Below are 26,210 nucleotides of genomic sequence, written 5' to 3'. Positions count from 1 at the left end.
TACACCACCACGACCCATGCTGGCAGTACTAACTACACCACCACGGCCCATTTTGGCAGTACTAACTACACCACCACGACCCATGCTGGCAGTACTAACTACACCACCACGACCCATGCTGGCAGTACTAACTACGACCCATGCTGGTAGTACTAACTACACCACCACGACCCATGCTGGCAGTACTAACTACGACCCATGCTGGTAGTACTAACTACACCACCACGACCCATGCTGGCAGTACTAACTAGGACCCATGCTGGTACAGTCGAACCTCGTTATAACAAACACGGATACAACGAATTATCGGATATAACGAAGTGAAAGAAAAGTTTGGTTGGACATGCTTTATTTTTAAGGGAGTTCTATCTGTATAACGAAACGAAAAATTCAAAATTTGACACTTTATCGGTTATAACGAAGCAGTTTTTGTATTCACGGGGTTCAAAATGCTCAAACAAGTAGGAAAAAATCTTAAAACACACTAAATTTTAATCTTTTGAAGCGCGCGCACCTAAAATGTGTTTCAATCACCCGCGCTTCCGCACGCAACGCCATCTAGGGAGAGCGAATGAATCTAGCATCAATGGCTGCCTAGCACGTGACTGGCACGTGATCGAACCGACGCCCGCTCCCCGGCCACCCCCGCCGTCGCAATTTCCGACCCGCGCCCCCCGCGCGCTATCTCTGCAGTTCAACCTGTAGACGCCGTAGCGGAACGCGTCTTAACAAACAGCAGTTTCGCTTGAAACGAAGATAAAGATATTCAGGGCAGTTGACAGCGGGCGCAAGGAAAAGTCATTGCCGCAGACTTCGGTGTTGCGCCTAGCACTCTTATCTATCTAGATAAGATGGTTATCTTGAGCGCAAGGCAGAAGATTGCAAACGCCTACTCTGCAGGCGCTGTGAAGAATGACAGCAAGACAGGATGTTGAAGATGCCTTGTTAACCTGCCTGTGTCTGGTGCCGCCCTTCAAATGAAGGCGAGAAGTCTCACTTCCGTCTGAGGCCACAATGACTTTCATGCAAGCAGTGGCTGGCTGCAGCGATTTAATGACCGCCATCGGATTGTTTGCCACGTCATGTCTGGCGAAGAAGCAGCCGTTGGCGCCGAGAACTGCGAGAAGTAGGCAGAAAGCTTCCGCATGCAACTGGGAGGCAAGCGGACAATTTCGGCGAGACGACATGGCGTCAGCTGGCGGTTCCGAACGTTACGTTCGAGGAATTCATCTGTGCAGATGAGAACTTGGCTGTGGCGCCCGAACTGACCGACCAAGAAATTGCTGATCAGGCGGTTTCTGCAGATGATGCTAGAAACAGCGATGCATGTGAAGATGGCGAAGTGTGAGCTCTCAGCAGCGGCGAGGCCGCTGACATGGCCAGGAAGTTCAGGGGGTGCCTCGGGAACCTACCTGTGGCCAAATCAGCTGACATCGGGAAAGCGCTGCTCTGTGTTGATTTCGTCGAGAACTATAACCTGTCAAACAGTGTGAAGTGCCGCCAAACGAAGATTACGTCGTTTTTTAAATAACATAGTTTTCGCACCTGGCCAGCAGCCCGATTTGTGTTTCCTCTTGTTTCCAGTACGAAATGCAAGGCGAGGTTTCATATGCTTATACCACGCGTTAAATTCAAAGATAGTGCATTTTTTCAACCCTGTGCTGTCCATCTTAAAGTACTCTTTACTTGGGTTTATTAGCGACCTTTTCTGCGGGAATTTGAAGACTGAGCTCCATGTACGCGAAAAAGTAAGCGACGCGACGAGGCGGCGCGGCGACGACGGCTGGCTGTCGCTCCTTCGCCCACCGGCCAAGCTCCATGCATAGCGACAACGCGAACGCGAAACGGAGACGGCGATCAGTGTTGCTGGCATAATACACCGCAAAGCTGTTTGCGTTTATAACAAGAGTCACATTATTTGCAAGGATTACAATTTTGGGCAGAAAAATGTCAACTAAAACGTGTTTACAGCTTTGTCATTGTATGTCATTGCATGTCATTTTATGTTATTGTCACGGGCGCCGCCATGTTGCCTGAACGTGGGGCGCACACCTGTTTGAACCTCGCGCGCTCTCTGACCTCAAACGACGCATACTCGCTAAGCCTAGCAGCACAGTAAACACAAGCAATCTGAAAATCTGGGGTGTTTTATCGCTAAAATTTTGTGGTTGAGGCAAGTTCAGAGAAAGCGAAAGCTTCGTGAGCATTTAGTTTGCCCTGAACGTGGGGCACAGCGTAGCGACAACGATGAATCGGTGGTGAAGCAAGATTCCCGGCCAGAGCCAGCGCCATCTTTGCCAGAGCCGGCAAGAGGCTCGGTAGTGACGTACGCTGCCAGGTTAGCTGCTATTGGCTAATCGCGTTGGCAACTTCCGGGCGACGAGCGAAATTTTCTGTGAGTGCAGATCCGAGCGACAGGACAAGCGACACGGGTATTTCGCTTCGCGCGACGGTGCCGCTCGTCGCTTGCCGCTGTCGCGTTCGCGTGAGTTTTCGCGTACATGGAGTTCAGCCTCGAGTGCATACTTTTATAACGAATATTGGATATAACGAACGAATTTCCGCGCAAAATGCGACTTCGTTATAACGAGGTTGGAATGTAGTACTAACTACGCCACCACGACCCATGCTGGCAGTACTAACTACGACTCATGCTGGTAGTACTAACTACACCACCACGACCCATGCTGGCAGTACTAACTACACCACCACGACCCATGCTGGCAGTACTAACTATGAACCATGCTGGTAGTACAGTCGATGACCGAAAATTCGGACACCTGATTTTTCGGACATGCTTGATTATTCGGACTTTTTCGCGGCACCGCGACATGGCCCATAGAGCCAATGTGTAAGAGCGCTTGAAATTTCGGACGCACCGCAACTGACCACTCGATTTTTCGGACCTCATTCGCACTCGCCGCCAGTACCCAAGCCGCCATATAATGTGTACAGTGGAACCTCATTAATTCAGACTGCAGGAGATATCGAAAACTTGATCAAACAAAACGAAACACAAGCTTAAAGAGAGCCTCTTGCGACGCTGAAATTCTGCGCGAGTCGGCACAATGCGCTCGCGTGTTTTCGAATTCGTACTGTCCTTGAATGTCTTCCGCCGCACGAACTTGAACCATAGTCTGAGTTCACGGAACTCATCTGTGCCGAGTCTTTAGTCCAGAACACAGAATGCGAATACGATCGCGGAGCGCTTGATCGCGGAGGCTACGCGCACGCTGTGGCCTCCGCGATCGAAGCGCGCTTTGGGCGCGCCGCCGGATCTTATCGTGGCCGCGATCTGCTCCGGCGCTGCGCCGTTCGCGGAGGCCACACGCGCGCACCGGAGCTTCCAAGTGCCGTCTATGGAAGGCGCCGTGATCATTATCATCAACATTTTTCTCGGTCGCGATTTTCCGCTGTTCACAGCGGCATCAGTATCGCCAGCTCCAGCCTTTCGTGGCGTGTCAGCATGCGTGTTAGCGCGTTCGCCATGATAGTGGCTTTCGCGTGCTGCCGCTGAGCTTCACAGTTTTAGCGCGATGGGCAAGCACCTTAAGCTACACGGCTGGGAGTTAGCTCTCGAACGTGGTCGGTAAGCGTGCGGCGGGCGGGAAATTCGACGTGGCCGAGAAGTGCGTCCGATGATGGTGCAACCAAAAGAGAAACACAAGCTGCAAAAAGCGTGCTTTCCGAGTCAAGCCGTGCGAGTTTCCTGAACTGGAAGAAGAGCTGCTCTTCTATGTGATGGAATTTCGGAACAACGGCTACGCGTTGACAGCGGACATGCTGCGCGGCTTCTTTTGGCATGAGCGTGCACTAGAGCGCAGCACCAGCTCAGGAGTCTAAATACTTCGCGAGTGACGATTGAACGTAGAATAAATGTCGCTCATTCCCTGGTTGGTGTGTTTTTACTTTAAAAAAATTTTTTTTTCGCATATCGCGTGTATGGGCCGCACCCCGAAAATTGTCCCTCGAATCTGGAAAAAAAAAGTGCGGCCCTTATACGCGTTTATACCGTATTTCGCGCGGCGAAATATAGTCATGAGGAGCTTTAGAATGTGTGCAATACAATTGGCCACTTTCTCCGGCATAGTGGTAATAAGTTCGTGATTTTTTCGGTGAAATTTGATTTTCCGGACTGCCCAATTTTTCGGTCTTTTTCGCGGCCCCTAGAGAGTCCGAAAAATCGGTCGTCGACTGTACTAACTACACCACCACGACCCATGCTGGCAGTACTAACTACACCACCACGACCCATGCTGGCAGTACTAACTAGGACCCATGCTGGTAGTACTAACTACGCCACCTCGACCCATGCTGGCAGTACTAACTACACCACCACGACCCATGCTGGCAGTACTAACTAGGACCCATGCTGGTAGTACTAACTACGCCACCTCGACCCATGCTGGCAGTACTAACTACACCACCACGACCCATGCTGGCAGTACTAACTACACCACCATGACGCATGCTGGCAGTACTAACTACACCACCATGACGCATGCTGGCAGTACTAACTACACCACCATGACCCATGCTGGCAGTACTAACTATGACCCATGCTGGCAGTACTAACTACACCACCACGACCCATGCTAGCAGTACTAACTACACCACCACGACCCATGCTGGCAGTACTAACTACACCACCACGACCCATGCTGGCAGTACTAACTAGGACCCATGCTGGTAGTACTAACTACGCCACCTCGACCCATGCTGGCAGTACTAACTACGACCCATGCTGGTAGTACTAACTACACCACCACTACGCATGCTGGCAGTACTAACTACACCACCACAACCCATGCTGGCAGTACTAACTACACCACCACGACTCATGCTGGCACTACTAACTACACCACCACGACTCATGCTGGCAGTACTAACTACACCACCACGACACATGCTGCAGTACTAACTACACCACCATGACCCATCCTGGCAGTACTAACTACACCACCACGACCCATGCTGGCAGTACTAACTACACCACCACGACCCATGCTGGCAGTACTAACTACACCACCACGACCCATGCTGGCAGTACTAACTACACCACCACGACCCATGCTGGCAGTACTAACTACACCACCACGACCCATGCTGGCAGTACTAACTAGGACCCATGCTGGTAGGACTAACTACGCCACCTCGACCCATGCTGGCAGTACTAACTACGACCCATGCTGGTAGTACTAACTACACCACCACGACCCATGCTGGCAGTACTAACTACGACCCATGCTGGTAGTACTAACTACACCACCACGATCCATGCTGGCAGTACTAACTGCACCACCACAACCCATGAAAACCAAGGCCGAACCCTTGGAGCGGAACGGGGCATTAACAGATCTGCAGCACACTTGGACCCACTTGGGTAGATGGCGGCAGGCTTCACCACAGTACACAAGTGACTGGTGGTGATGTGGCAAGTGTTCACGTCAAAGTTCATGCTTTTATTTCGGAAAATTTCCAGATGCAATGAAAACAGCTAGAACGTCAGTCGTCTTTAAAGGCGGAGGTTGCAACTTGCCAACAAATTATCGACCAATATCTATTTTTCTAGTCTTCTCCAAAGCACTAGAAAAAATAATCTCTGTTAGAATTACTCAGTTCTTTGATAGACATAACATTCTGAAAGACGCACAATTCGGCTTTAGGAAAAACAGGTTGACTGAAATGGCTCTATTAGCAATAAAAGAGGGTATTTTGCAAAACATGGAAAATAATATGCTCACACTTGCAGTTTTTGTTGATTTTAGCAAAGCAGTTGACTGCCTGAACCACCAAATTTTAATCAGCAAACTCCAATCTTATGGAATTTGCGGAAAGTGCTTAGATTTACTCGAAACATACCTTCAAGACAGAGCTCAGTTTGTGCACTTAAACAACCACAATTCAGGGATTCTACCATTTAGATACGGAGTCCCACAAGGCAGTGTCCTTGGTCCGCTATTATTCAACGCCCATATAAATGATATTGAAGACGTAGATAGGGGAACAGATATTATCATCTATGCTGACGACAGCACTGTACTTATCAATGGAACAAACATAGATAATCTAATATACTGAAATGTAATGTAGTACTTGTAAAACTGTCTGTTTGGTCCAAAGCAAACCTTCTGAAGATTAATGCTGCCAAAACAAAACCAATGATTTTTCTTGCTAGGAATAAAGAATTTAAAACGGACCTTCCAATAAAATTTGAAAGTCCAGAAATAGAATTTGTTGATGACCACAAAATTCTTGGAGTATTTTTACTAAAAAAAATGCACACACTTTAGGATTGAGCAGAAGAGGTTTGATGTCTATTTTTTTTTCCAATTTCTGTGTTCTGGCAATGCTTTTGTTTTGTTACACTTTATTATGTTTTCATTTTTCTTTCTTTCTGTTCTTGTACATCATTTTTACTAATTGATCGTACAGTGTTGTTGCCATGTTCTCGAAATGTGCTTTTTGACGTATGATGTTTCACTTATGTTGTTTACCTGCTATAACTTCAGTGCTGAGGATCTTGTATAAAATCTTTATTTACTGTTGCAAATTAGAGGTAACATGCCTGTTTCAACGACCGAATTTTGGGATGCCCAAATTTTCGGACATGCCCGATATTTCGGACGTCTTTGCAGCACCTCCACCAGCCCCATAGAGTCAATGTATAAGGACATCTGAAATTTCGGACACTCGATCCCCACGTTGTTCAATTTTTCAGACTTTTTGACGCAACAGAAGGTCCGCACTTTTTTTTTCCAAATTTGAGGGCCAATTTTCGGGGTGCGACCCATACACACGATGTGCGAAAAAAAATTTTTTTTTTTAAGTAAAAACACACCAACCAAGGAATGGGCGACATTTATTCTACGTTCAATCGTCACTCGTGGAGTATTTAGACTTTTGAGCTGGAGCTGTGCTCTGGTGCACGCTCATTCCAAAAGAAGCCATGCAGCATCTCCACTCAACACGTAGACATTGTTCCGCACTTGCGTCACATAGAGGTGCAGCTCTTATTCCAGTTCGGGAAACTCGCACGGCTTGCCTCGGAAAGCACGCTTTTTGCAGCCTGTGTTTCTCTTTTGGTTGCACCATCATCGGACGCACTTCTCGGCCACATCGAATTTCCTTCCTGCCGCACACTTGCCATGTTCGAGAGCTAACTCCCAGGCATGTGGCTATTGAGGTGCTTGCGCACTGTGCTGAAACTGCAACGCTCGACTGCACCACGCAAAAGCCGCAACCACCACAACTACGGTGAACACGCCACAAAACAAACGGCTGGAGCTGGTGATATTGATACCGATGTGAATAGCAAAAGTAGATGATGATGACTGCGACCTCGGGTGCCCTCCATGGACGGCACTGGGAGGCTCCTGTGTGCGTGCTTGGCCTCCGACATGAAGCGCACCGTTGCTCGCAGCCGGAGCCGATCGCGGAGGCTACGGCGTGTGCATTTTGAAGGCTATTCCCGCCTGGGTTGTGGAAAGTTCGGGTGCGGCCCTTACACGGATTTATCTTTTTTTTTAATTTCCTTTGGAAAAACGAGGTGTGTGGCCCTTACAAGCGTTTATATGGTAATATGTACAGTGGAACCTCATTAATTCAAACTGCAGGAGAGATCAAAAACTTCATCAAACAAAACGAAATTCTCTGTTTCTCGGTTCTTACTGTTTCGCCATCTTCGCACTCTCGTTCCGGACCCATTGTCCTGCAGATGCAGCGGCGTGTTCGCTTTCCCGTCCAGACTTTGTCTTAACCCGTGCGTTCATCGGTAACATGCCGAGGGCAGCACAGCCAGGCCAAGCTTACGAAAGCGGTTGCCGCCTGTTGTCCGTGCGCGCGTCGCGCGGCGAAATATAGTCATGAGGAGCTTTAGAATGAGTGCAATACAACTTGCCGCTTCCTCCGGCATATTGGTGATAAGTCCAGGATTTTTTTGGTGAAATTTGATTTTCCGGACTGCCCGATTTTTCGGTCGTTTTTGCAGTCCCTAGAGAGTCCACAAAAATTGGTCGTCGACTGTGTGATGATGTTACTGCTGTGTAAGGGTCTTCTTGGCCTTAGTCAAGCTGCACGAGTGGCTTTGAGCTAAAGAGAGCCTCCAGGCACTTTCTGGAAAGTAAACATTGAATTGAAATTGAATTGAATCTCTTGCTAGTGTTTTTTCTCGCACTCGCCAGCAGCACCACAGAAGCCACAGCGGCATGAGGGTATGTAGCCAGGCGTAGGGCATGTGTTCACGCCTCTCGCACCCGTTAAGAGCAGCCCGGAACCAGTGGGGTGAACATTTCTAACCACGTGGTTGTAACATTGCAGTGACCATCCTGTGCTCATGTCGGCTGTCACAGAGGTGGGGAAAGCTGCGATAGCTTTCATTTTGATGTGCCTAGCTGGCATCATTGTGTGCTGACGGTGCTGTGCTGGGAGACCAGCCTAGCTGGTACTTGGTTTTTCGTGGTCTCGCGAACCACCGCGAGTGCCGCCTTTACAGTGGCGTCAAAACTTCAGAAAAGGCCTTCCCGTTTCTCCATCCATTGGCTGACTAAATTGGGCTTCTCTTGTGCACATTTCTGACTGAATTTTATGTTACGAATTTTGGCTTTATGAGATTAGTTTACTTTTTCTTTACCTGTTTGCTGTAACCTCACTCTGCATTCCCAAAAGGAAGCCTTTGCATCATAACTAATTTGTATATGCCTTCTAATGCCTCCTACATAGTATACTGTGTGGTACGTTATCCTTCATTACTGTACATCTCTCTTCCCATTTCCGATAATAGCCGGTTTCTGGTTTTTTTACATATGAATGTTAACCCTATTTGTTCATGCTGCATGATGTACTGTTTGAAAATGAATTATATAAAGCTCCCAAGGGAAAAAAAAGAACATGCACGCCCAGTAACATCTGTACGCTGTGTGCATAAAGCGGAGGAGAGCTGAAGTGTCAGGTGGAAACAGCTGAACGAGGATAGTGCAATGTGGGTCCGTGAATGCAGGAAGTGCTGAACAGCAGCAGATAATTGCGGCAGCATTCAGAGATTGCAACTGCTTGTTGAGAAAAAGCAGCAGATGCTGCCTTGGGAGTGTTGCTAGTCGCCCCTGGAGCGGGCAGGGTTTCACCGTGTGGTCTGTCCGTGCTGCAGGGTGGAACAACAACCGGGTGGCCATCCTGGGGAGAGCGTCCGGCGGCCTCCCACCCTGGACTCAGGCTACAACACCGCCGAGGGCACCAACGGCCGGTGGTCCTTTGAGGTACGCAGCTCTCATTCAAGGCCATGGCTTCAGCATGGAGGACTGCTGCGGAATTTTTGGTGTGGGGCAACATGTAATACAGTTTCATCATCATCACACCAGCCTGAGTGCACCAAGTGCTGGACAAAAGCCTCTCCTGTATCTCTCCAATCAAGGGGCAACTGCAGCACTTTTTTGAGAATTTCGCAATATTTAAGGATTCAAATCTATATAGGCTGTAGGTAAAGCATGCCAAGTGTTTTTGCACTAGGATTTAAAATAGTGACGTAATTGACAATTGAATTTTGTGCTTCTCCTCAATGCACCGGAGGAGTGCAGGGAAACATCGTAACGTCACGGAAGGTATGATTTCAAATTACCGCTGTCATCAGCCACACCCTGCCCTGATTCGTTAGACGCTACCAAACAACTCTAGACAGGGTTCGCCTTCGGTGGCGATGGTTTTTTTTCCTTCAAAGCAGGCGTTTGTGCGTTGGAAATGTAGCGATAACTTTGATGACGTCATCATGCGCCCCGCACTTGGCACTGTGCACTGCAGAGAAGCTTGAAGGGCATCCGGATTTTAATAGGCAATTACTCCACTATTTCAAGTGCTAGCCCAAAAAGACTTCGCATGCTTTACCTCCAAGTTTCACACATTCGATCCTCTTAAGCTCGTTGATTTCTAAAACCTATGCAGTTTCCCTTTAAGGGGGAGGGGGGTCTTAAAATGTGAAAAAAAATAACGAAAAAGTCTCTTCTCTAGACAATCATATTTTTGGCATGCTTGTGCATTGATCCTTCTCTGTTAAAAAATGTCAAAGTCCTACTTAATCTAGAAGTACAAAAAAAAAACAGGAAGTTTTATGTGCCCACATGACTAAAAAAATGATTGAGAATGACAAGATGAAGCCAAAGTATGCACTGTGTGCTCCGTTGCTGCTCATCTGATTGCGGTCATTTTTATGTCGTTCAGAGTAGTGGCTTAGAGTGGTGGGAACTTACTGTGAACACTTCCAAGGTGGTTTCGCCTAAATTTATTCCTTATTTTCGTTCCTTTTGTGCTTTGCCATTTCGAGTCTTCATGCAAAAGCTGCACTTAACAAAAACCTGGATGCAGCGAAAAATCGCGGACTTCATTTAGTATCCTTTCATCCATGTGAAACTGTACTAATAATGTATTGCCATCACCTTGGCTAGATTTGAAGTCAACAAATTTTGCTGAATTCCTAATGACTTGCACTGTCTTGATCTCGGGTAGTTTGGGATATCTTCAGTTTTAGTTGACATATTCAGAATGCAAAGGCAGTGTTAAAAATGGGATGGACTTGTCATCATTACCGGAAAATATCGCAGTGAGGCTTACCGACCGTTCATCGTATAACATCTGGTCAAACTTCAAATGCAATTTTCTCTGCTTTCTTTTTTTTTTTTTTTTTTCAAATGCCTTTGCAGTACGAAAGTTCTGATAATGTTTGCATGAAGAGATCCTAGTGAATTTGGTATCAGTGTTTAGAGTGAGACCTCAGCTACATCCTAAACCTTTCCTTTTTTTTTCATAAAAACTGATAGACTAGCAGTTGGGTGAAATGTAGATTACTACCACCTTGTTTTTTTCCCAACCTTGTTATTCACTCTTGATCCATAATACGAGCACCATGCAACTACTGTCACCATACTGTTGCCTCGACAAACATTGCACAGCAGACAACAAGAGTATTTATTGTAATTTTTGTGATACAGTCGACGACCAAAAATTTGGACGCCTGATTTTTCGGACATGCTCGATTGTTCGGATTTTTTTGCAGTGGCGCGACACGGCCCATAGAGCCAATGTTTAAGAGCGCCTGAAATTTTGGATGCACCGCAGCTGACTGCTGGATGTTTTGTACCTTTCACACTCAAGCTCAAGCCGCTGTGTAATGTGTACAGGGGAACATCATTAATTCAGGCTACAGGAGAGGTTGAAAACTTGATTAAACAAAATGAAATTAAGTGGATGCAGTACTATCTTGGGATGAAGATTGTGACAGCACCGTCTGTGGTTAAGCGAACTTTCACCTTCATCTCATGCTGAGTGGACTTAAACTGGATGAGGTGACGTGTGCTCTGGTGCTGCAATATCCCAGAAGCAGCTCTGGACTCTTGCTGTAAAACAGATTCCATATGGTCGAAATGTTTTAGGGGAATCCCCCAAGGTGGGGTAGATTTTGTGCTAAGGGAGTAATTACTCACTGGCATCCACCCGAGCGCAGCCATACAGCTACAAAGAAAAGCTACGCAGCTTTCTCATAGCTGCGCTTGGGTGGATGTCAGTGAGTAATTACTCTTATTACAGATTCCACATGGCAGCCATGTTTGTAACGAGTGAGCCTGACTGTAGTTCGCATGGCATCAAAGTAAAAGCAGTTCTGGAAGATGGGATGGTTGTGGTGTCATGCCTTGCGTGGACCTTCTTTCTGTGCCCCTTGGGGGATGCCAGCATGTGTAGTTGGATGGAAGGCATCTGTGGATCTGGAGCTTGTGTCTTGCCTGGCTGCCTTCCCTGCTATACAGAGTGTGTCCCTTGTGCTTCCAGCTGCCCCCGGAGAGGTGTGGTGCTGGGCCGGAGGACGGTGCAGTGCCCCCCGCCACACCCAGTACGCTCAGCCCCAGCTCCGAGGCGGGTGCCGAGCACAGCCCCCAGGTACTGCTCCAAAAGGCTCAGGTTTGAGGGGAGGTGGTGTACGCGTTTCTCCTGGCGCAGGGAAACTGTGCTACACTGGTTCATCATCATCGTCATCCTGACTACGCACACCGCAAGGCAAAGGCCTCTCCCACATCTCCCCAATTAACCCTGTCCTTCATCAGTTGCAGCCACCGTATCCCCGCAAACTTCCTAATCTCATCTGCCCACCTGACTTTCTGCCGTCCCCTGCTACGTTTGCCTTCTCTTGGAATCCACTCCGTTACCCTTGAGGACCAGCGGTTATCCTGCCTTCGCCTTACATGCCCTGCCCAAGCCCATTTCTTCCTCTTGATTTCAAATAGGATGTCATTAACACGCGTTTGTTCCCTCACCCTGGTTACAAAATGAAAAAGAAGAACTGGATAGATGAAATAATATGCGTTGTGGGGCCCGCAGTTGCCAACAGCATTGCAGGAGATGGAGCCGGTTCCCCTAATGCAGCGGCAAGAGTAATTGGGAGAAGCCATCCTACCTGGCACCATCACATGCTGGCAGTGCTGTGCTGGGAAGCCAACCCAACCAGTGTTTGATGCTTGATTTTTTGTGGTCCCTGTGATCTCCACTAGCAGCTACAAAATTTCAGAAAAGGTCTCTCCAAGTTGCCGTTCTTTCAGTGACTAAATTGCTCTTCTTCTCCGCGAGTTCTTGGTGGTATTTCATATATTGCCAATTTCAGCTGTAACGAATTACTTTGCGTTTTTTTTTTTACCTCTTTGTTATAACAAGGTTTGACTGCATGCACTTTGTTGGTCAAGTCAGTCCCTTGTGTCTGTCTTTTATATTTTTCCATAGCCAGTATTGTGGAGTTTCCCTGCACAGTGCGCAACCAACTATCTTGGCACATCAGCTCCCATTGCAATCCGGTTCACTGTCACTGCTTGTCGGATGCAGTTATGTTAGAACCTCAGGGATGTGGCCACGACTGACATGAACTTCGGTACGGTACCACTTTGTTAAATTCTGGGCGTTCCGAACTCGCGTGTGTCCCACCGGTGGTACTAATGCAGAAGTCTCAACCTCCGGTAGTAACATGTCGAAGGGCGCTTGGCAGGTTTGGGATTTTGGTGGGGGTAGTGTGCCCAGCTTGTACATAGCAACTACCATATTTACTCGCGCAGTGAACACACCTTTCTTCCTTGAAAGTTGGCGTCAATTTGGGCGGAGGGTTTATGACGCAGAAAAGTTTCGACAGATTTTTTAGAGTTGAAATTTACGTCTGCCAGCCGGTCCACCCGTTCATCTTTCCATCCATCATCAACAACAGTGCGTGGTCAGCCACGTTTGTGTGAGCAGTGTTGAGCATCGTATGCTTCGAAAGGTGTGTCACGGCACAATCTGACAACTTTGTGGTAGTTGTTGGCGGACAATCACAGTGAAAAAGTGATCATGCTGACCACCAGCCCTGAAGGTGAGGTGTGCGCTTTTGCTTGAAGTTAAAAATACCTGCAGAACGGTTATGAATGTAGAGTGCAAAGGTTTAAGTGTGATGTGAGAGCGGTTAGGCATTCGCTCCCAATCTCGAGCTTGCCAAATTGCTTGGGGGTCTGAGGGTCCTGCTTCCTCCTTAGCATTTCAAAGGAGGTGGTGGGGGGCTGGATGCCCTGTGTTGCATCCAGGGCCACTCTGCCTGCACGCTGCCACGATCATCATCAGTTGTCGCATGGGATGCACACACTGTCTGCACATCGCCAGGGCTGCCTGTGTGCACCTCCAATGCAGAGCAGGGGAAGCCTTCTTGCTGGGGCCAGAACGGAGACGTGCAGGGTCGTGGCTCTAATGTTGCTAGGATTGAGAAGTTTCTGGGTTTCTCATAAGCCTCGTCATCCATAAACAAATTTGATGGAATGCGTTTCCATTGGCTCAGTGTGCATATTTTGTTTGTTTTAGAAAGATTCTAATTTTGGGTGGTGCTGTGTAATGCACTTATAAAAGTACCAGATGTAACGGTATGCCACCCATAATGATCAAAGTCTTTAGATTTATCATCTCTGCCATTGCCCCATGTAAAGATAAACCATATGTAACGATAACAGCTCACAAAAAACAGCACGACAATACAGCACATTGAAAATATGGCACAGCAACAAAATAGCGTCGACAAATAACAGCATGGCGACAAAACAGCACGCTAGACAAAACGGCGTAGCGACAAAACAGCACACCGACAAAAGAGCACAGCGTAGTAGGGTGCAGCGCTGCTAGAGGGATGAACTACCATAGTCATAACTGCAAACGATAAATCACAACACATACATTTATTTTACTTATTTGTCAAGGAATCCACAGCACCAAAGGCACCAAGGGGGGTGGATGTACAATACGAAATTCATAAGGTATCACACGTCTGTTCGCAGGCAGAGTTCAAACACTGTAAAGGAACCGTCATTTTATGTAACTCTTGGCAGTCTATTCCATTCGCTAATGGTTGTGTGGGAGAAAGACATTCGGAACAAAGGTAGACACGCAGGCTAGCTGGTGGTCCCTGCTTCTTCGAGGGACGCAGACAGAAGAGACACATTCCAGGCAAATCAGTTGTCGTCACAAATTCATGTAGTGCCTTCAAATCACCAGTGGCTGAGGGAAGCGCCTGAAGCAGTCCCCAGGGAGCAGCCAGTGCTGGTTTTTTGTGCAGTGCACCAGTGTTCTCTGGGTGAGGAGAGGTCTTTTTTTGCATGCAGTTTTTTGAAGAGGTGGACGTCCACGAGCATGGCTGGGGCTGTGTGCCGCTTGGCTCCTCGCAGGTAACACACCCTGTTTGCTGTACCAGCTGCTTCAGAGAATTCCGTAAAGATTATGTACAGTCGATCCCGGATACATCGAACTTGAAGGGGTTGCGAAATAGTTGGGTTTATCGATACCACGTAAAACAGCAATGAATAAGAGTATCTGCAGTCTAGAAGTTGAAGCTTTGACTCCACTTGCTGGGCACACATGCCGGAGCCAGCCTGCGCATGTGCATGGCGCCCAGATGCCAGGTATTAGCAAAGCAGGATTTGTCCATCCTCAGAAAGTGTGCACGCAGTCACACTTAGTTTATTTATTTATGCATACTGCACCCCCTTTATAGCGCTATTGCAGAAGTTGGTTAAATGAATTTATAGCGAGCCTAGGCAGTAAATAATGAAAACAAAAATTGTCAACAAATAAGGCGGCGGAGCACTAAACAGCAACCCAGGATGACGTGATAGCCACGCAACGATGCAGTACCAAAAATAAAGTGAATGCAGCAATACACTAACACCAACAAGCAAAACACAATCAGGTAGGATTAATTCCTGACAGGAAGGCATTTAATGGCAGTGACCTAATTCTCATAGGGATTAAATTCTAGTATTGAATAGTTTGCAGAAAGAAACTGTATTTGAAATTATCAGTGCAAGCAAAATGAGGCTTGATGTTAAGGCTGTGGTGACTCCTAGTTGGTTAGGGAATATCAGTATCTGGAGGAATATACACGTGATGTGAGACGCAGTAAGATGGATTCACAGTGCAGTGGAGAAACTTCAGTGACTCGATGTGACAGCATACAGATGAAGGGTTTAGATTCACTGAATCCAAAACGCGTGAGGATGAGAAATGTTGACCGTAGCAACGATATATGAACCTGATTGATTCTCGTTGTGTACTCTCAATGAGGTTAATGTCGTAATGCTTATGAGGGTCCCAGACAGGGGAAGCATAATCTAGTAGTGGATTCCAAGAGAAGGCAAGCATAGCAGGGGGCGGCAGAAAGTTAGGTGGGCGGATGAGGTTAAGAAGTTTGCAGGGATACAGTGGCCGCAACTGGCACAGGGCAGGGTTAATTGGAGAGACATGGGAGAGGCCTTTGCCCTGCAGTGGGCGGAGTCAGGCCAATGATGATGATGAAGATTTATACATTAATAACTTAGTCTCGTTTGGAGCATCAGTGAAACTGTGCCTTAAATACCCTGGCTGACTTATTGATTTAGTACAAATGAAATTAATATGCTTGGACCAGGATGCCGAGACACTTATATTCCAAAACCGTATGCAAGGATAAGTCATTGAAAGTGTAATTGAACAGTGAGGGAGGTGTACTATTTGAAAATGACATTACCGCAGTTTTAGTAAAGTTTATTTTCAATTGCCAGGCGCTGAACCAGGTACAGAAACTGGCAAACGAGGCGTTCAGTTGCAGATGGTCTTCTAGGGTGCTAATCTTGCGATATTATGCACAGTCATCTGCATAAAGGTGCATGCCTGAGGTGACATGCTGAAGTAAGTCATTGATGTATAATCAAAATAATAAAGGAGCAAGTACAGATCCTTGATGTTCACCAGATTACACGTCAACACAATGAGAGTTAGTTGAATTATGACATAAGAACTGTGATCAGTGTGAAAGAAAACTAGCAATCCAAATAACCAAGTCAGAATTATTCAAAATCATGTGAAGTTTTACTAAGAGATTAGAATGTAGCACAGTGTCAAAAGCCTTAGAAAAATCTATGAATATAGCATCGACCTGGGTGCCGATGTCAAGTGTGCAGGAAATGTCGTGTGAAAATTCAGCTGATTTTCTAAAACCATGCTGAAAGTTAGAAAGTATGTTACTAGAATAGTCTTCTGGCGGGCTAGTTGGTTCTTTTCGTTCATGGTTTAACTGCGCGAAGGAAACAAGGACAGAGACAGAAACACACGTACACACTGAGCGCAGAACTTCCAACTTTTATTCGAAAAAGGCTTCGGGCATTAGCTTTTATACGCACTAAACAACCACCACATGACACAGCCGGGATAAAAACCGATAAGTATTGACAGTAACGTGTCCATGATGCGCCGACCCGCCAGAGCGCCAATCTAAACTATACCAGTGTGTGCAAGCTTATGCACCATTGATACCTAGATACAAGGAAAAAGAAAAGGGAGACTGGAAGATTAAGATCCTAAAAGTGAAGATAAAACGAATACCACCAAAGAGGTCATCAACAAAACGCTGTATTACTAGCGCAACCTACTCAGCAAAGGGATGAGACGCGGAACAACAGTAATAACAATTAACGATGAAGGTGCAAGGCCACTAAAACACGTAGGCTGAAAAGAACTAAGAAAAAACACACGAGAGGCTAAAACTGTGAAACTGAGAGTGAAAGATGGAGAGAACGAACAACAAAGGTAAAGGCGACGCGAGCAATGAAAAGGCGACACCAGGCTAAAATCTATGAAGGATGGCAAAAAAACAAACAACAAGAGTAAAGGTGCAGGGTTAAAATGGACGGTTTAAAGTGTTGCCTTCTAAAAACGAGATTTCTTTATCAGAAAGCATAATGGACGGTGTGCTCACACAATTCTTCGAATTCTTTGCGATTAGGAAGGCCTCTATTATCTCCCTTTCCGTTTTGGTTCTAGCCGTAGCGGGGAACTCTGTGCTTTCGAGAAACGGTTGACAATCACTTTTCTCGCACTTCTTACAATGTAAAGCTAAATTTCCTCCTGAGTTGGTAGAAAGATTGCGAACATGTTCAGCCGCCCTCTCATTAAAACATCGCCCAGTTTGTCCGATGTACATCTTTCCACAGGATAATGGCACCTGATAAATAACTTCTCTGGCACAATCAGTGTACTCAAGGCTGTGATTTGAGGTGCATCTTTGCTGCCTATCGTCTCGGTTCATGAATGCACACAGTTTAGATAGCTTGCACGGCGCCGCAAACACGAGTTGGACACCGTATCTTCCTGCTACTTTCTTTAAATTGTGAGACACTCGGTGCAGGTAAGGCATGACACACACTGGTTTTCGGTCTTTGTTCGTTTGGCGGTTCGCATTCTTCATCCTCTGTAGCAGACTCTCACAAACACAGGCTATCAGTTGCGGCGGATACCCAGCAGCATACAACCTCTCAGTCTGACGGTTAAGACTTGAACTCATTCTGTGTTCACATGATTTTTCTAGGGCTGAACGGCAGGCAAGGTGAACAATCGCTCTTTTAACTAACTTTGAATGCGCACTGTCAAAGGGTAGTAACTGCTTGTTCATTCTGGGGTTGTAGGACCAACAGATGTGTGAGGGCGTAAATTCCAGACTAATATCCAGAAACTGGATTTGGTTGCCTTTAGGCAATTCATGTGTAAAATTAAGCCCTTTTCCTTCACGCTTGAAAACATTAAGGATAGTACTAACTGACTGAGGCATGTTATGTTACTAGATTACAGAAATTCCATTGTATGTTTGTGAATAATATGCTCCAGCATCTTACATGAGTATGATTTTATGGAAATAAGTCTGTAATTGGATAAGTTATTTGTTACCAGATTTGAATAATGAAAGTACTTTGGCTAGCTTCCAGTGTTGAGCGGCTTTTGAAAGATGATTGTTAGATATTGAGAAGTCTACAGTGAATACAACAACAAACCAACAAAGAATTAAGTATACCTTCAGGGTCGGTCGATTTTTTTTGTGTCCAACTGTAGTATTGGGTTAAGTACACCATGCTCATTAATTGTAATATCAGAAATCAAAGATGCCGCACTATGAGGGCCAAAGGTTGGAACCTCGAGGGTGTCAGATGAGAAAACAGTTTTAAAATAGGCATTAAAAGCATTGGCTATTTTTAATGAATCATTAGTTGTTTCATCATTGACGATTGTAGACGAAGATGCAGACTGTCAGCAAGACAGAGTGCCAAAATTTGCGAGGATTAGTTTTCAGAAGACTTCCTGGCTGTACATTGAGAAAACGATCTTTAGCTGATTTGGTTAGCGCTAGCCCTGGTAAACTTGATAACACTTCCTGGATCAGATAAGCTCTTCATGGGCCTGAGGCGTGAAGCATGCAGTATGTCACAAGTCATCCAAAGCACTTTGAGATTTTTTTTCTTAGTTTTTAGCAGAACAAAGTGTTGCATGCTGTTACTGAACACATTCAAAGTAGCTGACTAGTTTGTTGATGTCACCTGTGTGACCAAGCATGTGAAATGTTTCAAAAGATGCAGCAAGGCAGTGGATGATTGCAACGTCATCGGCACGAGTCGACAGTGGTGCAAGAGACTTAAGACTTGAAGGCGGTGCAGTTATGGCTTAATTAGTTGCGGCTTAATTAGTAATTAGTTAATTTAAGTTTTGCTTATAATGAAATTCCGAATATAGTGAAGGCGTAGTATGTTGTAATGGGAAATCATCGCATGATGAGAACATGTGTGTGTGACGTCACAAATGGCGCGACTGATGACTTCATAGGTGGTTCCAGTGCTCCTTAGCTGCACATGTGCTAGTCTCTCATCGGTCGACGCTTGGTGCCCGGACTTAGCGGACGCTCGATGGCGCCAAAGCGAGTTCCTGTGTCTCCTACTACCAAGCATGCTCAAAGGTGTCAGAAGGGCTTTCACCTAAATGCACGTAAGATGACTTAAAGGGCCACAGAAAAGGGTGTTTGTGCTTGTCTTTAAAGTACTTGCATTAGGTACAGTACACGCCACCGAGCGTGCAAAAAATTCCCGCTAGTGACGCATGGTGCCGGGCTTTCGCGCGATACCTGGCATATGACATTCACGTACTGATGTCAGCAGCCGGGGGTTATCACTGCTTCGCCGCGCCTAATTCTTTCAGATGTACGGCAGAGGAGTGCGAACATTGATGAGAGCAGAGGAAAAGGCGTGAGGACATGGAGGTTCAAATTCTGTCTGCAGATAGTCGGTTCTTGACCTGTTTTTTGTGTTGTCCACACCACGTATTCCAGTGTACTGCCAGCAGACTGTGTGGTTCATTTCAGTGGGTGTATTTATATTGTTGTACACTTGTCCTTGCCCTTGCATTCCTGCTTGACTCTCTCCAGAATGACTGATTAATAAAACCCCTTTGAGGCTGCCCCCATTAAACAAAGGGACACGCAGGATGGCTCCATTCAGTTTTTGTTCTCAGTAAAAATGCATGGTGTGGCTCTGTCTGCCTCTGTTGATGTATGTCCAGCAGTAAAAATCACACTTACTGTAAAAACCTGCGTATAATACGGGATGCAATTTGGGGATAGCGAAAACAAACGAAAGAAGTTTTCATCCACTTCTAATGAAAGTAAGGAAGGGCAGTCAGTTCGAAGACATACCGGAAGTCGTGGAAGCCGATCGCCGTCCGATTATTTGTATATGCTGCTGCGCCAGATGCAGCGCATGTAGTATGAGCAGCAGGTACAGAGGTGTCGCGCTCGCGTCCACTCACGTTCTGCGCCACAAGTATGCGCAGACTGGTTCAGGCATATGGGTGCATGATTTGGTAGTGTCCGTCGGAGCTTGGGTGATCGTCGCCGTCTGGTGCGTCAGATATCCCGTATTTGCTGAGATAACAACCGGCCAGCTCCTCGGAAATGCTAGCCCAAGTGATCCAAATGCACAGCGTGGTTGGAGAGGCCCGTGTCCGGCGGCAGTAACCGCAGGTTCTCCCTACTTCATACAGACAATGTAGAGGCGCTTGACATGGTGCCAATGCTTTGTACAGCTACGATTCCTTTCTTTTTAAAAGCAGCCGATCGTCCTTGGTGTCTCGATGTCAGGTCAGTACAGTGAAGTGGCGTCCTATGCCACTGTTAGATACTGCCTCTTCTTGCTGAAAGCATGATGGTGATGGCGCTCGCAGAGTGGGTTTGTGCACCCACTTCGCTCGGACAGGAGCACGCGAGCGGAACGGCCTCTGTTCTGGGTGAGCCAAGCGGAGTGCAGAGCAGTGCACTGAGCAGGCCTCACAAAACCTGCTGGTCTCACGCGGACATTGTTTGGATCTGCACATAATATGAGGTGGAAATTTCACATGCTAAAATTTGGAAGAAAAAAAAAACCTCGTATTGTATGTGGGTTTTTACGGTATTAGAGAGCTTCAGAATAGGTGCCCCCAAGGCTTGGGGTCCCCAAAGAAATAGTGGGCCCCAACAGCATGGACACGTACACCATATGGATATTTGGATTGGGGGTTTCCGCTACACAGTGGCAGCAGGCTTGGGTTCATTGGCCACAGCGTCATTAAGGCTGCGAAATGATACGAAGTAAAAATACACATGAAAATAGTAGAAACAAAAAGAAATAAAAATAAACACATGAAAATGGTTCGTTTCAAATATCTTGCTATTTTTTGACTGACAACACTGCAGTCACATATTATAACTGGAACAAACGCAACATACAAGGAACCCTTTTGACCTTTTTTTTCTTATTGTTAGCAGCATGCTGCGCAATCTAGGCTTGAAAAGTGCAACAGTAGGTCTCTGAAATGTAGTTATTCTTGATTTTGTTTGAGTCCACATGGTTAAAAATTACTGCATAAATAAACTGTGTTGACAGAATGCCAATTCTCCGTGATGTCTTTTTGGACCAAAATTGTTGCCCTGTTGAACCTCCCACATTTTCTGACCGCACACATGCACTCGGTAAGCCTGTAAACATGCAAGCAATCTGAAAATTTACTGTTGGGTCGGTAAAATTTTGTAGTGCGGGTATCTTCAGACAGAGCAACAGCTTCATGTGCCTTTTGTTTGCAGAGCGGCATTGGGGCGCACACTGTTTTGGCAAAATAGTGTTGACTGCTAACATTAAGCCAGGGTTTACCTTACGTTTTGCACATGCGTATTTCGACACCCGGAACTTCTTGGGAAGCCCCAAGGCTTGGGGCTCCGTATTCTAAAACTCCCATTTTTGAGAAACTGGGATTTAAAAATTTTCCCTCCACTCGATTCAAACTTGTGTTGTCAAGATTGAGAAAAGAGTGTGTGATCACCGTTTGAAATGGAGCAGCCTAGCGTAGTCTCTGGGCTCAAAATAAATTATCTTGGCAAACTGAAATTTGCTTTCAAAATGAGCACAACACCTGTGATAGCCTTGTTTTCAGCGGGTGCAATCCCTTTGTCAGCAGAACGGGGTAACCTGTCGATACAGGCTGAGTCTGGTTTGTCCCTGTTTTTGCACTTGGGAGTGTGGTTTGCAGTGGTGCCTCTCTGTGCAGAATAATGGTCGCCCCCCGGAGGTGCTCCACGGTCGTCCGGTGGAGATGCACAATGGGGACCAGGGATCCCCAGCACCATCCCCTCCCAGGTGGGTTTGTTTTGCATGCCAAATCCCATTTTAACCCTTTCAGGCGCTTTGTACACAATTGTGTAAGCGGCAAACTTGCAGCTTTCTCTGAGAGACTGGAGCACCTAACAGTGATTTCATTATTTCAGTCAGATTGAGCACCCTTCTTGTTGCAAATAAGCTGCTTTTTTCTGCCATGTAGCGAATGCAGTAAATAATATTTCACATAAGGGTGAGCTTGGCAGGGCTTTGTCCGCTGTTTTTGTTCAGACAGATTTTGCCGCGAGTGAAAACATCGATTGTTTTTGCACAATTTCGAGTGTAATGTGAATCTTCGGAACACAAAGCTATTCCACGATCCCTAGGGTCTTTACCTGACACATGAGAACATTTCGATGTTGCTATTTCTAACAAATCTGACACTTTGCGCGGAATTCTTCATATTGTTGTAGAAACTTACCTGCTGGCCTTTCACGCTCAAAAACTAACAAATTCCCTTTCTTAGGCCTGAATATACTACTAAGGTGAAAAAATAATTGATTTCAGTCAAAACAAAAAATGGCGCCTGAAAGGGTTAACAGTGCAATAGCATTAAGGAGCCTGTGTCGCAGAAAATCTGGCAGCGGCACCATTGAAGGTGAGCAAGAAATCCACGAAAAATTCCGACTGATGCAACCTAGGTGGGCCACCAGGTCACATGACCATGTGATTTTTTGTTTATCTATAGATACTGTGGTCTTCAAGATAAGACCATAGCAGGTGGGTGATACACATGCACAGTAACACAAGAGGACAAAATAGCAAAAAAAAAATATAGAGCAGACAAGGCGTCACCAACAACAAAATTACTACACCATAGCACAGTAGTATATAAACATTACAAAAATGACATGACAGAGGTGTCATCCCGCACAAGCGCATAATAGAAACATTCAAGCAATTGAGTGAGCGAGTTCAGATCGCCAAGTAAGTTGGTTGTCATTCTGTGAAGCCCCAACTATTATAGCTGTCACTCAAACAGTGACAACGAATTGAATGACGAATTCATGATTGGCAACGTTGTTCTATTCTGTAATGGGTCTAGGGAAGTAGGAATATTTGTAACAGTTAGTTCTTGCTGATGAAGGATTTGTTGGAAGGGAATGTCGCATGCGTGTAGTGTAACCACTAGAATAGCAAATTACTTGCAAGGTGTCAGTATTGTATTGCCCTTTGGTCAAGGGGAAAAAGAATTTCAGGCGACAATTATGATTCCTGTCAGTAACGGATGGATGGTAAGCCACTTTTTCTGAGAAGGTCAGTAATGGAGGAGTGGCCATAAGAATTAAAGATAAATTTCGCAGCTCTTAGGGGTGCCCATTTCTGTCTAGCTCCCCAAGCAATTTTCTTGACCTCTGTCCGCTGTAACCAGCAGTGGACACCTTTTAAGCTGTGAAAGCAATGGATGCAAGGAGAGGGTTAAAGCACAGCCTCCTCCTTTCCTTAGGAACCAGCGTGCGGTGAGGGGCACAGCTGTGCATAGCAACCGTGACCTCACACAGCAGCGGTAGAACGAGCACACGCGCATTGGCGGTGGCCAGCCGCCGCTCCTTCGCCAGGCGTTTCGTTGCAGTCGAGTGAGTGCGACGCATGGCCCCAAAGCGGCCCAGTGATTCCGCGCCAAGCGGTTCGGGGAAGCGGCAGTGAGTTGACCACAAGGCTTTCGCCAAGCACACTTTAAAATTTCCAGAGTGTCTTCGGCATTTTTTCAAGGAAAGGAGATGCGCAGTATCTGTCTCCCACAGCTGCAAAACCAATAGAGCGGGGGCTTGGAAAGCAGAGGGTAAAATTTGTAAATTGGCTTTTGAGGAAAGGAAATGTTGGTGGACACCTGAACCAGAGGCAAGGTGCATAACTGCTCTCTTGGAACAGTGGACACCTCAATCTGCTTTAATCTATGTGGTGGTAGTGACAGGTGTGCACTGCATGTTTTGGCATTGACAGTGCTATGCCACCTGCCAGGGTGGCAGGGTGGGTGGGGACTTTAATGTAGATATGAAGACAAGCGGGAATTTCTTATTACTTATGCTTTTTTACCACTTATACATCCTGTTCCTCTCACTCATAACCGCTCCCATGGTTGTGACAACCTGGGGAAATACTTGCGCAGTCGTGAACCAGGCATTGGTGCAGCAAGTCGTGCATATATCCATCTATTTCTCCGACCACAAAACTTCCTTCATGACATTCAAGAACTGTTAGTGGAGTGCTCCTTGGAGGAGGAATATGTGTGAAAAATAACAAATGTCTCTGATTGTGCATACAAGTCTTGCGGGAATTCTTTGCCTCAATCTACCGAGAAACTGAAACAGCTGATGAGCTGCGCTCAAATTTCGCATTAGGAAGTAATGTAATCGTCGGCAGTTTTTCTTTGTACAGGGAAAGGTGTCTGTGATGTGGTGATTTGCGAGGATTTTCCCCCGGTTCAGTTTGTATGTAGATGAAGTGTGAATATGCTTACCAAGAAAAAGCACCAAATAAGAGTACTATAAATGTTTGGAATATATAACTACAAATTTTGTGTAACTTAAATTTCCTAACCTAAATTTCCTTTATTGTATTGGCACATCTGATCAGTGGTTTCAATGTTCTTTGTGGTGAACATCATTGGGGAGAAAATTTCGGACTGCTTCCGATAAGTTTGGCTTCATTCAGTTTTGCCGTGTTTATGGGCGGTGTTCAGCTTAGTCAATTATCAAGAATTGGAACTAAAGCATTTATTACTTGAGAGTATTTCGTTCAATGGAGTGTCATGGAACTGGGCTGCAGACACCTGCCCCAAGCCTGATTCATAGGTATAGCTGGGGTGCGTGCTGCAGCACGGAAGGTGTACAGAGTGTTTATGGCTCCGGCCAACGATGCGTCCTCTCGAAGCTGCTGCATGCAGGTCCAACAGCAGTCTGTGTTTTTCTCTCTTCGGACAGGGGTGCTTAGAGGGGAACACTTGCGTGCACTGTTGTCGCTTTCCAGCACACTGCGCGGGGGCAGAAAGTGCCTATTTGCAGCACGCTGCAAAAAGAACAGAGGCCTGTATTCATATTCATAGAGGCACGAAAAACAAGTTCACTGGAAGAGGAATGTTGTTTGTTGCAACTTTTCTGGTGTTGTTGTTTTTCATGCTCTTTCAAAGATGAGTGGCATTCAAATTTCCCAACTCTCCATCATGGAGTGTTTTTAATCAAATCTGGTTATAAAGAGCAGCGTGATTCAATGCAATTTGTTCGATATATGGAATAATTCGATACACCTGAACCTGATTAGCACAGACTTCATTACCAAATTCGTTATTCACGAGGGTGTGAACACTGGAGCAAAAAACGCACTGATGAAAAAATAACCGTGTTGCTCACCGTGGATAATCTACTCCAAAAATAATTTATTGGCAAGAAATGGACACCTATTTGCAGTAGACACTGTTGCCCGAACACTGCGTGTAGCTTTATCAATGAGCATCACGTTTTCGACATGTGGCATCATTAGGTGGCGGCTCCTCGGTGGCGCCCTTGAAACATTCTCCGAGTTCAACGGGTTCGCTGGCACAGCTACAGCATGGACCGTTTACAGCACGCAGTTCTTCCGTTTGAGACCAGATGGTGCCACAGGAGCACTCGGAACGTGGTGCCATCACGGGCCTCGTTAGTTGGCGGCGTATACGCCTCGATGGAGCAGTGGAAATATCGTAGGTGGCTGCCAAATTTGTTTTTCTTGCGAAGATGTGAAAAGACAGAAAAGGCTGTGTTGTAGAGTGTAACAGTTGTGACAGAGAAGGTGCGGAATGCAATCGTTTGCGAGCTTCACAGAACCGAACTGCACAAGGACATACTGCCCCTGTTCACGCCCGTTTGCCATCCACCATTTTTGAACGGGCGAATGAAACAAACACGTTTGCCAGCGCTAGCGAGTCAATACAAGAAGTGAGGATTCGTTCTTGAAATATCTGCTGGGGTAAATGCACAACATAGCCGCATGAACAAGCTGTTTCGCCACTGAAACCGTCACTTTGTGCTTTCAGTTGCTGTGCAGTGTGCTGAGAGCCTATTGCTTGGTAAGTTAAGGTGTGCGGCCATTAGTAAAAGGAGCACCCGAGGCCAAATTAGGAAAGGAAAACTACTTATGCTCCTACATACCGCTACTGTATATTGTGCAGTGCAGAGCCGTGCGAGCGGACAACGCTTGCCGGCAGTTACTGTTGAACTTCGC

The 26,210-nt window shown here is 46.3% G+C and overlaps 1 protein-coding gene across 6 annotated transcripts in view; it reads left to right on the top strand.

Moving 5' to 3' along the window:
• The window catches only part of Lrch (Leucine-rich-repeats and calponin homology domain protein), an 89,153-nt gene that overhangs the window by 15,311 nt on the left and 47,632 nt on the right, over nt 1-26,210 (top strand). For 5 of the 6 annotated variants that reach the window (XM_089546580.1, XM_089546578.1, XM_089546577.1 and 2 more), the window contains exons 6-9: nt 9,146-9,254; nt 11,812-11,919; nt 14,640-14,702; nt 21,904-21,992. In XM_089546580.1, coding sequence (XP_089402706.1) covers nt 9,146-9,254; nt 11,812-11,919; nt 14,640-14,702; nt 21,904-21,992 — 369 coding nt within the window. The remainder of the gene's footprint in view (nt 1-9,145; nt 9,255-11,811; nt 11,920-14,639; nt 14,703-21,903; nt 21,993-26,210) is intronic. The other variant, XM_089546576.1, reaches the window with a different exon arrangement.

This window comes from Amblyomma mixtum, chromosome 5 (assembly GCF_055824585.1).
Source record: "Amblyomma mixtum isolate Tamu chromosome 5, ASM5582458v1, whole genome shotgun sequence".
Lineage (NCBI taxonomy): Eukaryota > Metazoa > Arthropoda > Arachnida > Ixodida > Ixodidae > Amblyomma > Amblyomma mixtum.
This window is presented reverse-complemented; position numbering and strand designations above follow the sequence as displayed.